The following is a 13,327-nucleotide window of genomic DNA, read 5'->3' on the forward strand; positions in this document are numbered from 1 at the left end:
CCTTTAAGCCAGTTACCCTGCTGTGTCCTGTTGCTCTGGCCTTACTCATTTTTGAGAACATTTTTGTTTTCTGGCACGAGAAGATGTGCCAGGCCCACCCTATACTTTTCTTGCTCCAGACCTATAATCAGCTTTTGTTTCTGCAGGAAGTCCTGGCTCTTTTCAGTAGGGACCCGTATATACAAACCAGGTCTTGACATTAGGTGTGTTCATTACCAACGGGGTGTCAGTGCATCTGGACCCACAGCCGCTTTAAAAGGGCCTTTGCTGATGACATTCACAGTTAGATCCAGTTCATTGAATTCAGTTTATGTCAGCTAGCGTTTACAAGTGATGCAGGGGATAAAGAGACAAAAAGGTGCATTCCTTGTCATTACAAGTTTGCGACTGGGGCTGTGAGACCCCTCAGCCATTCCTCTATACAGAGCAAATTGTGATATGTGTTACTGTAGTAAAACAGAGAATAGAAAATTGTTCTTGTTTGGCGCTTTTTTTTCCCTTGGATAAAGGCTAAGTCTCTACTAAAACACATACTTGAGCATCAGCTCCTTGATACCAGAGATCTGTATTTAATTCAACTCAGTGTTTCTGTGCCCTAGTTTCCTGTGTCTCTGGGTTGCTGTTCAATCAAGTTCAATGAGCAATAAAGTAAAACAGCACAGTGTGTGGCATTTTTGAGGTACTCAAAAACATGATAGGAGTAGGGGACTCCTGCCTCGCATCTGTCCTGTTCTGTTCCTTACTCCCTCCATCTCAGCAGAACTCAATTTTGTTCGCGTGATCGCTGTTGTAATCATTATTATCACTGATTTTTGAATATTTTTGTTGATAGAACTTAGTGAGCCTGTGCCGAGTGATGCAGGAGAAAATGCAGCCTTCTCTAAATCTGTCCTGCCTGTGAAGCCAGTGGAGATAGAAATTGAAACACCCCAGCAGGCAAAAGCCAGAGAAAGAAGGTAAGATTAGGCATTTGCTTCTAGATTCCCGTCGCATATAATCAGCAAGAGCTGCTATGTGACGAGAGCTTTTGAGAAACACACGTAGGAGACCAGGGCTGAGTACCAAAGTGGTCAGGAGCTTTAGGTGGGAGAGCCCTGGGGTCACCTTTAGGACTTGAACAAGAATCTTGGTTTGTTCTCTGGCTGGGGCAGGGCGTGGAGAGAGAGGAAACTCTTAGGTATTGAACATCTGTTGTGTCCAAGGGCTCTGCGGGTTGTCTGTTAACTTAAACTTTAAGGTAGTTTGTGAGTGAGGACCTGGACGCTCCAAGAAATTCAGTAACGTTTTAGGAGTCACTCAGACAGGAAGTGGATGAGCCAAGATCTAAATCCCTCTCCATCCAACTTGACCCTCATCTTGTCGCACCACATCACACTGCACGATTTGAGGCAGTGCCCCACTGTGGTAGGGAGCCCCCATTCCATCCCTAGGTCCCTGGGACCGCTGTAGCCCCTGGTGGCTTGGGAATGTGTAACACCACACCTGGTAGTTAATGGCCAATGGCTCCCGCTGTGTGACGGGCACATCATCAGGCACGAAGAAAGGAGATGATAGAAGTCATTCAAAAAGTGTTAAGTTGGCTTATGGATGCAGGGGACACCGGCATGAGAGACCTCTTACAGCAGAGCAGCACCAACAAATGAGTGTGCACCAATGTAGCACAAAAGTACCCATGCTAAGGGGGGGAATCTGCAATCGGGAGGTCAGACAGGCAGAGAGGACTGCTTGGAGAAGGTGCACTTCAAAGCACGTCCGTGCGGCGTGTCGGGTAGAGAAAGTCGAGGCATTTAGGCAAGAAGGACCAGAAAATCTGCAGAAGGTAGCCAGCTTGCAGATTCGCCTGCACAGCCTCGTGCGGGAAAACAAGGGGTGCCATTCATGAGACATCACAAGGGAAAGGAAGTGACTGGGGGCTGGGGTCAGGCGTCGCCCGTCTCCCACTTCATCCTCGGATTTTTCCATATGCATGGCAGTGAAAGGATAAAAATGGAATTTGAGACATATCTTCGGAGGATGATGAACCGTTTCAGTAAAGAAGTCCGTGAGGACACACACAAGGTAAGGGCAGGGGTGAAAGGACAGTGTCCTCTCTGTCAAGGCAAGGTGGTGTGGTGCCAGAACTTTGGTCTCAGTGAAGCCTGGGAATAAGGAAAGGGATCGGCGTGGGTTGAGCGGCGGAGGAAGGCTTTATTGAAGAGAAAGGGCAGAGGACAGAGGCTGGGGGGACTGCCCAGGCCGAGCTGAGAGCACATGGCGGGACGACCAGTGTGTCTGCATCTTGGGGGGTGCGTGCATCGGAGGCCCGTGGAGAGCGAGGGAAGGGCACTTTGATGTCCCTCGGGTCGGCAGCGGCAGCCAGAGGAGGTAGAGACGGCTAGGTGGAAGAGACCCGTGTGTCTGCAGCAGCCGCAGAAATATGGAGGTGAGGTGAATGCAGAGCAAGGACAGTGAAGAGATGAGACACCCCCCCACCCCCCACCCCAAAGCCTTGAGGAGTATATGAGATAGCTGTGCTGCTTGTACCTTTTGGTAGAGGTGAAAGCAGGGGAAGAGTTAATACAGCTCCCAGATCGTAAGCTTCAGTGAGGGGAGAAGGGTGAGCCACTGACTCAAATGGGGTGGTCATAAGTGGGTTTGAAGACGGTTTTGCAGGGAAAACGATGTAAAGCTGTGGGGCGATGGGGAGCAGTCCTGTGATCGTCTCATTAGGTTGGGGAGCAGTTGGAACTCAGGTGAAGGGCAGATGTGGGGTCTGCAGTGGGAGGGGCTGGGTTCTTCCAGGGCTGGGGGGCTAGCAGCGTGGTGAACCCGTGCCGACCCCCAGCTTGGACAGTTGCTGGCGCTTGTGCGGCCTCGACCTTCTCTCCCCCAACTCACTTTTCCTCCCAATCTTTTTGGAGCAAACCCCAGACGTTGTAGAACGTCATCCGTAAATCCTACAGCATATATCTAAAAGACAATGCCTCTAAAAGAAAAAAAAAAAAGTTTTTATTTTGCAATTTTGAGATTTGATTATTTCTGTGAGGGAATAAGTTGGGAGGGGACAGTGTGGCAAAGTCTTGGGAAATGGCTGACATGGAATTTTTCTTCCTCGTATGTAGAAATAACAACAAAGAACTTCTGCCCACAAAATGTCACTCAGTCTGGCGGCAGAAACCCCTCCGGTTTTCAGCCTACCATCTTCCCCTTTTTCCCAGGTTCACCTGTTGTGCCTGCTGGCAAATGGTTTCTATCGCAGTAACATCTGCAGCCAGCCAGATCTGCTTGCCATCGGCCTGTCCATCATCCCAGCTCGCTTTACCAAAGTGCCACCTCAGAACGTGGATGCCTGCTACCTGTCGAACCTGGTGAAATGGTACGGCCCTCCAGCCCGTCCTGCAGAGCCCCAGTGTAGGACTTATGTCTCTCAGAGTCTGGGGGCAGGTCAGTTCCACACACCTTCCCCGAAAGGATCCTATATGGCAGGCCTTGGGCACAGCATTGAAGACAGAGAAGTGTCAGGCATGATCTCTGCCCTCGAAGAGCTCCCAGGCTGGCAGGGAAGACCGGTGCACTCAGTTCATCAGGGTAGCGTGCTGGTAGGAGTGCTCAGGAGGGGATGTGCTGAGGCCTGTGGGTGTACGGAGCATCTAGGGGTCTGGGAAGGCAACCAGGGATGTGAAGTGTGACAGGGTCCTCAGTGGTGAGCAGGGGTCAAGCCGCTCAGACTGGGAACAGCAGGGCATAGGCAGCCGAGGCTCATGTTCCCTTACGAGACCGTCCCTTCTGATTTTCTTGGCTATAAAAGAATAGCGAGCATTCCTCTTTGCCATGACCTGTGACACAGGGAACGCCTGGTTTCTTTCCAGGTTCATTGGAACATTTACAGTTAATGCAGACCTTTCAACCAACGAGGAAGATGGCCTACAGACCACATTGGAAAGGAGATTTGCTATTTACTCTGCGCGGGATGATGAAGAGTTGGTCCACGTAAGTGGTCTTCCTGGCAGCACTGTTCTTTAGGACTGTTAGCAAAAGACCATGGCAGTCATGTGCCAGATACCGTTCCAGTGTTTTCCATGTTCTTACTCAGTCCTTGTAAGATAAAAAAAATAGGTTCTGAAGCTCAGAGAGGCCAAAAAACTTTCTCAGGGTCATTCCGTTGGGAAGCCCTGGAGTCCGGATCGAGACCAATGACTATTGCTTGCCGTCCTGGAGTACAGAGCACTTCAGTTTTGGTCAGGCGCCCTCGACTTGTTTCCATTAAATATCCAGAAATTACGTCCAGACATCCCAGGGAAATGGTTTTTCAAACATTGGCTGCCGAAATCCTTCAGGAAGTGTTTTCCTCCCTTCCAGTTTGAGCAGCGACACTGGCCAGCTGCTGTGCGGCGAGGAGAATTCTGTCCACCAAGATGTTGTTGTGTCTGAAAAACAGAGGTAGAAATGCAGTTTTACCCCTGAAAGATTCCTGTTAATCATGTATGCTTGTATCTGAGCTCCAGCTTTTCTCTTTGTTCAGGGCAAGAGACCAGACTTCTTGGATCTCTTAAGAGCCCAAATGACAGGCATCTTTACCCGTCTTCTGATCTGGCTTGAAAAAGTCTCAGATATCTGACACGGCCAGGAATCATGCCAAAATGCCACCTCCCAGGGACAAGCATTAATATTTGAGTTCTGTCCTCCCTGTCTTTGTTCCTGTGTGTATTTGCAAAGTATTTTCCCACCCCAAAATGATACCGTGTGCCCATTAAATAGTTACCTGGCATTCTGCTTCCTCCTCCTCCTCCCTCAAGCACCTGGCAGCCACTGGTCTGCCTTCCGTCTCCACGGATTTACGTGTTCTGGATGTTTCATGTGGAAGCAATACAACCTGTGACCTTCTGTGACTGGATAGACCACATGTTGTTTATTCATCAGTTGGTGGGCATTTCGGTTGTTTCCATCTCTTGGCTGTTGTAAGGAGCACTGCCGTAAACGTGTGCATACGTGTACTTACTCGAGCTCTTGTTTTCACTTCTTCTGAGGAGTGGAGTTGCTGGGTCATTCCGTGTTTAACTTTTTGAGGAATCGTCAGACTTTTCCACAGCGGCTGCACCGTTGCACATTCCCACCAGCAGGGTGCAGGGACTCCACTTTCTCCACATCTTCGCCATCGCTTGTTGTTTTCCTTTAAAAAAAATTTTTTTTATTGTAGTCATCCGAAGGGGTGTGAAGTGGTATCTCGTTGTGGTTTTGACTTATGTTTCCCTGGTGACTCATGCTGGTTAGCGTCTCCATGTGGTTATTGGCCATTTGTATACCTTCTTCAGAGAAATACCCAAGTAAATCTGATGCCTGTTTTTTAATTGGGTTCTCTGTCTTTTTTTTGTTCAATCGTGAGAGTTCTGTATGTACTCTAGACACTAGGCACCTGCCACATATGCAGATATTCTCTCCTATTCTGTAGGTTGTCTTTTCCCTTTCTTGATAAAGTCTGTTGATGTGCAAAAGTTTTCATTTTGTCAAAGTTCAGTTTTTCTGTTTTTCCTTTGTTCCTTATACTTTTGGTGTCATATCTAAAAATCCATTGCCAAATCCAAGCTCACGTAGATTTCTTCCTCTATTTTCTGCTAGGAGTTTTATACTTGTAGACCTCTTACATATAGGTCTTTCATCCATTTTGAGTTACTGTTTATATATGATGTGAGGTGAGCGTTCACCTTCATCCTTTTGCATGTGGAGACACAGTCGTCCCAGCACCCTTTGTTGAGGAGACCACTCTCCCAGCTATCTGTTGTGTTATCTTCACTGTTGGCCGAAGAGACAAGATTTTCAGTGGGGATTGCATGGTCTTGGCACCCTCATCAAAAATCAATTGCCCGAGGATGTATGGGTTAATTCTAATTCCATTTATCCACCAGGACTCCTTGTCTCCTCTATTCTGACAGTTTCTCAGTCTTCTCTTGTCCTTGCTATCTTGATACTTTTGAAGAGTGCTGCTTAGGAATTTATAGAGGGTCCCTCAATTTGGGTTTCTTTGATGTTTTCTCACCCTCTCTGCTTTTAACTTCAGAAGAAACGTGCAAAAGTAATTTTTTTTTTTTTTGTCACAACATGGCTTTTCACGGAAAACTCACCCTCTTATTTCTGGCTTTCTCAGCTGGGCATTACAGTAATTCAGGAGAAGCGGGTCCCTGAGGTCCGCGTGGGAAGATCTTGCTCAGATACTTTGTCACTGTCGCTGTTTTGGAGGTTTATTCCCCCAACCAGGCTCCCATCCTTACAGGGTAACAGATTTTTAGAGGCGCAGCCTCCAGTTGAAAGACTCCTTGTGGGAAAAATGGAAAATGGAGTAGACTTTGGGGATCTGGTGATAATGATGTTTTCTGTTTTTTCTTCTTAGAGTGATGTCATTTAATTATTTTCTTTTAATCACATGCACGACATATGTTGAATACAGAACAATCAGAAGATAGATAAACTGGAAAAAATATCACCTGTAAACACCCATATCCCCAAAATGGGTCCTTTTCTAAACACGCTTATATGTTTATATTTCTATACTTTCTTTTTTTTACAAAAATTAACATTACACATAAAAAGCAAACCATTTTTCTACGAAGATAAATCTCTCCAGCATTATTATTATTATTATTATTATTTTACATTATTTTTCAGAGAGAGAGAGAGAGAGAGAGAGAGCGAGCACAAGTGGGAGAAAGGGCAGAGAGACAGGGAGACACAGAATCCAAAGCAAGCACCAGGCTCCTAGTTGTCAGCACAGAGCCCGACACAGGGCTTGAACTCACAAACCATGAGATCATGACCTGAGCCGAAGTCGAACACCTAACCGACCGAGCCACCCAGGTGCCCCTCTCCAGGATTATTTTTAATAGTGTGGAGGTTTCCAGACTCTCTTGCTTGGTTGTTTCTGACTTTTCCCTGTTATAAAAATCTACCCACAAGAAACAACATGGAATTAGTTAAATCCTCATTTTTTTCCCCTTAGAATAAATGTGTCATTGTTTTTCATTGTAGATATTTTTACTGATTCTCCGGGCCCTGCAGCTCCCCACCCGACTGGTATTGTCTCTGCAGCCGGTTCCTCTGAAGTTACCTACAGCAAAGGTGGGGTTCTCCCAGAGGGTAGTTGTGTCAATAAGGAGGGAGAAATTCTTGCACTTCACAAAAAAATTGGTCGTTGGACTTTTTTCAAGGGTTGGTATTCACAGGGCATGGGCCTCTTGGACCTGCCTTGCACGTCCCCTGTGTTGGGAAGACTGGACACCAATGGGCCTCCGGCAGCCTGAGCTTGATGGAGCTTGAGGTGTAGAGAGGGGCCTGAGAGAGATCTTGGCTCCTTGGTGGGTTAGTTTCTGCCGTGAGGTGCAGTAGAAAGGCCCCATCCTCCTCTCCCTCCTCCTCGCCAGTGTGGAGTGATAGTGGGTGAAGGACTGCATTCCGCCATCATCTAAGGAGGAGGCTCGGCGCTGTACTCACTGCACTGTTAGCACGGTCTGAAATGTAGTGTCAGAGGTGGATTATTTTTGTTTTTAAGTTTACTTATCTATTTATTTATTTATTTTGAGAGAGGGAGAATGAGTGGGAGAGGGGCAGAGAAGGAGGGGGACAGAGGATCCGTAGTGGGCTCTGTGCTGACAGCACAGATGCAGGGTTCGAACTCGCAAACCATGAGATCATGACCTGAGCCAAAGTCGGCTGCTCAACCGACTGAGCCGCCCAGGCGGCCCTGAAATTCTGTATTCTTAATGCAACAACTTTATTAAGTCTGTCAGTATTTTGTTTGCAAGATACGTTATGTGCCAAAAAAAAAAAAGGTACATTGTGTGCAAGGTGGGTATTATTGCCAAGGACACTGAGATTCAGAGGTTCATACGTACCTAATGATATGTTTATGGGTACATACGGAGACGTTTATAGGTGTTTACGTATAATAAGCCTATATGTAAAAAATATTTGAAAGCAAGTGAATAAACGTCTGCATACTTTACTGGCACCATAGAAGAAAGGAGAAACAGAGCTGGGATTGGAGCCCAGGTTTGTTTGTTTCCAGTGTTCTTTTCCCCGGGCCACACTCCAGAGTGGAAAGAGTCACACTGTGGCCTGTCTAAGGTGCCTTGGATTTCAGTGAATGCCGTCTTACAGTCCTAAAGTCGAGCCAGCCTGTCACTGTCTGAGCTGGGGACATCCTGTGTACATGGGTTCTGTAGCCGGTGACTTGGGCCTGGTAGATTATAGGATCTCCTATCATTAGCAAAAAAAAAAAAAGGAAAAAACAAAAATTCCTCTTCTGTTTAAGGGAAAGAAAGCTTCCAAGGAGAGATCTACAGAGGGTCCCGGAGGCTCCTTGGAAACTTCCAGCCCAGTTCCGGAAAACCAAGCTAAACCCAAGAGCGGCGAGGGGACCGGACAAGAGGGCACTCCTTCTGCGGGCACTGGCAGTCCGAGCACCAGAGGGAAGAGGAGCAAGGCAGCCGCGGTTGGGAAGAAACGGCGTGGGCCCTCCTCCAGTGAGGAAGAGGAGCGCAAGGCGGGGGGGCAGGAGGAGGGCGCCCGGAGACGTCGGCAGGGCCGGGAGCGGCAGGTGGCCTCCAGGGTGTCGTACAAAGAGGAGAGTGGGAGTGAGAGGGGCAGCAGTGGCTCTGACTTTGAGCCGTCCAGTGGGGAAGCCCGTCATTCATCCGATGAGGATTCTGAGCCTGGCCTTCCCAGGCAGAGGAGGGCCCCGGGCCCCCAGAGGACAAAGGCAGGGTCTAAGAGTGACTCCAGGACCCACCGTGGAAGGCACCCTAGGCGCTCTGGCTTTCCGGCAGCGTCCACGAGCTCTTCGAGCAGTAAGAGCAAGCAAGGCAAGAAAATCTCCAGTGATGGTGAGGGGGCACAGAGAGGGACAGCGGCCGGCAGAGACCAGTGGCTGGAGGTGTTCTGTGAGCAGGAGGAAAAGTGGGTGTGTGTGGACTGTGTGCACGGTGTGGTGGGCCAGGCCGTGGCCTGTTACAAGTACGCCACTAAGCCCATGACCTACGTGGTGGGCATCGACGGTGACGGCTGGGTCCGGGATGTCACCCAGAGGTACGACCCAGCCTGGATGACCACAACCCGCAAGTGCCGAGTTGATGCCAAGTGGTGGGCTGAAACTTTGAGACCGTATCAGAGCCCGTTGGTGGAGAGGGAGAAGAAGGAGGACTCAGAGGTAAGGCTGGCGGGGAGGGAGGAGGAGGGGACTCAGAGGGAAGGCCTCAGCTGCCACAGGTTCGAGGCCCATCTTGGTGCACCTTATATGTGCCCAGCCCCATGTGGGGTTATCTTTGAGTGTGAGCTCCTATAATTATCACAACAGTACTATAGAGCTGGGATGATTATTGCCCTAATTTTACCAGCTGAAAATGTAGGACCTGAGAGATAAACTGCCTTCGTATTTGAACCCGTGTCTATCTGGGTTTGAAGGCATATACTGTGTGTTTTTAGTTATTGCCTAGTTGTAAATTTGGAGCTTGAAAATAATTTATGCAAGTCCTATAAATTGCACTCCGTGAAGAAAAACTCATGAATGTGATGATCCTCTGTGTCCCCGCCTGTGCCCCCCCCCCCCCCCCATGCACACTCAAAGGAGCACACACACACAAATGTCCCTCCTCAGATCTAGAACACTCCTCTCCTGGGAAGGGAGGGACTCCGGAAGGCACTCTGGGAAGCAGACTGCTAAGACATAGTACAGTGTGTGTGTCCTAGGACCCCCCACTGACCCAAGCCCCTTATGCATGAGTTATGTTGGGTAGAGCTCAGCCTTTGCCCAGATTTGCCAATGAATTAGTCCTACCTTGTCAGGACCAGTGAAGCGTGGGTTTATGTGCCACTCCCCCTAGCCATGCAGTTCACTCTGCTGAGAGTTCAGTCCGGCGGCGTTCGGGCTCATTTTACTCAGAAGTGATGGGGAGGTGGGAATTGTGCAGGTGGCGTCCTGATTAAAGTGTTTGCGGTGGAGGCTGACCGTGCTCCTACTCCCGACAACTCCGCCTTGCCAGTCCTTGCCAGTCTACGAGGGCCGTTTAGAAAGATGCCAGGGAAGGCGCAGGGGCCTTTGGGGAATAGGGTGTGAACTACAGCAGGGGAATCGCCTACTGAGAAATCCAGAGCCTTGAAGAAGGGCTAGGAGAACAAGTACTAGTTATAGCAGACTAAGCCGAGTCACACAGCGTGAATGGCCCCTTTGAGTGTTCCAGGAGAGCAGGGTCAAGTACACGCGCGCTGCAGGCTAGTGGTGTCACTTCCGCGTGAGGCCGCCTGAAGAAACCCCGTGTGTCTTCCCCGAGGAACAGAGTAGGCGCTGCTCTGCGAGGGCTGCCAGGGGTCTGAGCGCTGAGAGTGAATAGGTTAGGTGACCCTTCCGAGCTGCCACGAGCCACAGAATTACATGCTTCTGCAGCTTTTGATTTATCTAAAATCTACTACCTGGGGACGTTACTGTTACTGGTGCTTGTTAAACCTCTGCTCCACTGTTTCCGAACAAGGGGGTCTAAGGATCGCCCACCTCAGACCTCCCCTCCTCTTCCAGACATGCTCAGTGTTGTCTCTCTGGCCTTTGCAGTTTCAGGCAAAGCACCTGGGCCAGCCTTTGCCAACGGTCATTGGCACGTATAAGAACCACCCTCTGTACGCCCTGAAGAGGCATCTCCTGAAATACGAGGCCATCTACCCCGAGACAGCCGCCATTCTGGGGTATTGTCGAGGAGAGGCTGTCTACTCCAGGTGCGTGAGGCGGCCCGGTGGCTTTGTCTTCCCGATGGCCCCGGACTGGCGGCCTTCTGGGGCAGGGGGCTGCTAATGTCGGCCCTTTAGTCAGAAGGGTTGAGCTTTCTGGTGTGTGTGCACGCCGTCCCACGTGGGACGTGGGTAGAGGGATTGTAGCTTAAAGATGAGAACAACAAGGATTAAAAGACCAGCAGGTGAAGAAAGGTTATGGGGAGAAATATAAAGTACAACAAGGTCTGTATAAGAATAAAAAAACATACCCATAAAATAGAAGGAAGAAAAGATTTGATCATGACAAAGTGAGTGGATATTTTAATGGGGACAAAGCTTCTCTCCGGGAAGATGAAAACGTTCTGGAGATGGATGGTGGGGACAGTTACTCGACAGTGTGAATGCAGTTGATGCCACTGAACTGCACACTTAATCATGGTGAAGATGATGCATTTTATGTATATTTTCTCCACACCCCCAAAAAAAAAAAAAATTGCCAGAGAATGGGGGAAGGGAGTAAGAGAAAATGAATGTAAAATACACACAAAATGAAAACAAATCACTTTAATGTCAATTTAATGTGTAGTAGAAGCAGCACTTTTAAGAAATAGCAGATGGGAGAAATAATAACTAACAGAAGTGACTTTCTTAAAACATGGTAATGCAAGACCAAAGGTAGAGTAGAGGAAAGAGAAAACCGGGAAATCACACGGGTGGGTGGAGTGAGTCCTGTGCGCAGGAGTTGGCCCTGCAGGGAGACGGCCACAGCCCCTGTTCAGGGTCTGTGGTGGGACTTCGTCTTCCAGCCTGCTCAGGGCCTCAGCTACGACTTCGAGAGGCCCCCGGGGCCCGGCCTCCCTAACCCAGGCAGTAAGGCACAGGCTTCCTGACGCGGTTGTGGGAGAGGAGGTCTGGTAGGAAGAAAGTGCCAGCATGATCCACAGGAACCACCATGTCCGCCATAGGAAGAAAGCATTAGAGGTGGACGGTTTTTCTGGTAGTAAAAGACACCAAGCAAAGTGTGCCATTTAACCCTTTGAGAGCATATAGTCCGGTGCTGTTAAGTACATTGACATATAATGCATACATAATGTACGTAATGTACATATATGTATGTATAATGTACATTTAAATGTACAACCATCCCCCCCCCTGCATCTCTAAAACTTTTTCATCTTCCCAAACTGAGACTCTGTCCCCGTTGAACACTAACTCCCCGCCCCCCTTCCCACAGCCGCTGGCACCCACCCGCCTACTTTCTGTCTCTGTGCCTTTGACTCCTTTCAGGACCTCACATGAGTGGGACCATGCAATATTTGTCCTTGTGTGCCTGACGCCCGGGGGGTGGACACTTGTTGCTTTCCTTCCTGGCTTTTGTGAACCATGCCGCTGTGGACAGGGGTTGTGCAGCTGTCTCTTTGAGACGCTGCTTCCGGCTCCTTGGGGTGTATGCCCAGAAGTGGTGTTACGGGATCATGTGGGACTTGGGTGTTTCACTTAGTGAAGAACCGACACGCTGTTTTCCACAAAGCCTGCATTGTTTTACAGTCTCCCCAGCAGAGGACAAGATCCCAATATTTCCGCACTGTTGCCGGCACTTGTGTTCTGGTTTTTGTAGTCATAGCTGCCCTCCTGGGTGTGAAATAGGGAGCCGAGATTTATTCCGACAGGGCTGTGTCCACTTCCCTGCTGTGCTCCTTGGGAACATCCAGATAGTGCCCGCCTGCCCCGCCTAAGACCGTGACCACGACATAATTACTCCTTTGGGCAATCGGAGATGTGGTGCCTTTGGCAGGAGTGTGGATAGCGCTCCCAGCTCGGACAGGGATGCTGTGGACAGAGGAGCGCTGCCCCCGCGCTGTGGGCCTGGAACGTGTCTGGTCCTCCAGCAACCTGGCAAAGCAGAGAGGACAGAGCTCATTACCCCTGATCGACAGAGGAGGACGCTGAGGATCAGGAAGGGAAAGTGGCTTGTCCGGGGTCACTCCGTTAGGCAGTGGCACAGAGGAGGCGGTGCGCCCCTTGTGCCCCGTCCTGTGCCGAGGGTCAGCCTCAGACGGGGCAGTCGGTGAAGGGCCTGATTTCTGCACTGGAAGGGCACTCAGTGCCCTTGCTCACTGGAGCCGCGCTCTGGGCAGAGCTCAGGGCTGCCAGCTGAGGAAGAGACAGCCGTGCCCTGTCAAAGAAGGTGCAGTGAGGACGGCAGTTGAAACTTGTTGGAAAGTCGCCTTGCAAGGCTCGGCTATAGCTCTTAGCCCTGGAAGGAGAGTGAAACCAGAGGCTCTCTCTAATCAGGCTGCTGGGAATTAATGACTCTCTCATGTGCATGGATCTTACTTCCGTGGTAATTCATTAGCTTAGTATAGTTTCCGTGTAGTCTTCCTTGGGGTTCACTGCCCCTTCTTTGGACACTCGTCCCTGCCCCCATCTCTGTGTTTAGCAGCAGACCAGGCCTTCGGCAACCACGCACTCATTCAGGTATCTTGTCCTCTACAAGCTGCAAAGGGACTCTCACTGTGGGAGAAGGGGGGAGGCCTTGGCATGAAGCCTAACACAGACAGATAACTCCATCAGGTCAGGACCTGTAAGTGGATGCATCCCC

At 49.6% G+C, this 13,327-nt stretch overlaps 1 protein-coding gene across 4 annotated transcripts in view; it reads left to right on the top strand.

The window, feature by feature from the left end:
• Positions 1 to 13,327, top strand: part of XPC (XPC complex subunit, DNA damage recognition and repair factor) — a 29,040-nt gene that overhangs the window by 10,547 nt on the left and 5,166 nt on the right. For all 4 annotated transcript variants that reach the window (XM_043588224.1, XM_043588225.1, XM_043588226.1 and 1 more), the window contains 7 exons: positions 833 to 956; positions 1,974 to 2,058; positions 3,198 to 3,355; positions 3,849 to 3,969; positions 7,000 to 7,089; positions 8,282 to 9,175; positions 10,571 to 10,731. In XM_043588224.1, coding sequence (XP_043444159.1) covers positions 833 to 956; positions 1,974 to 2,058; positions 3,198 to 3,355; positions 3,849 to 3,969; positions 7,000 to 7,089; positions 8,282 to 9,175; positions 10,571 to 10,731 — 1,633 coding nt within the window. The remainder of the gene's footprint in view (positions 1 to 832; positions 957 to 1,973; positions 2,059 to 3,197; positions 3,356 to 3,848; positions 3,970 to 6,999; positions 7,090 to 8,281; positions 9,176 to 10,570; positions 10,732 to 13,327) is intronic.

The sequence above is a fragment of the Prionailurus bengalensis genome, chromosome A2 (genome assembly GCF_016509475.1).
Source record: "Prionailurus bengalensis isolate Pbe53 chromosome A2, Fcat_Pben_1.1_paternal_pri, whole genome shotgun sequence".
Lineage (NCBI taxonomy): Eukaryota > Metazoa > Chordata > Mammalia > Carnivora > Felidae > Prionailurus > Prionailurus bengalensis.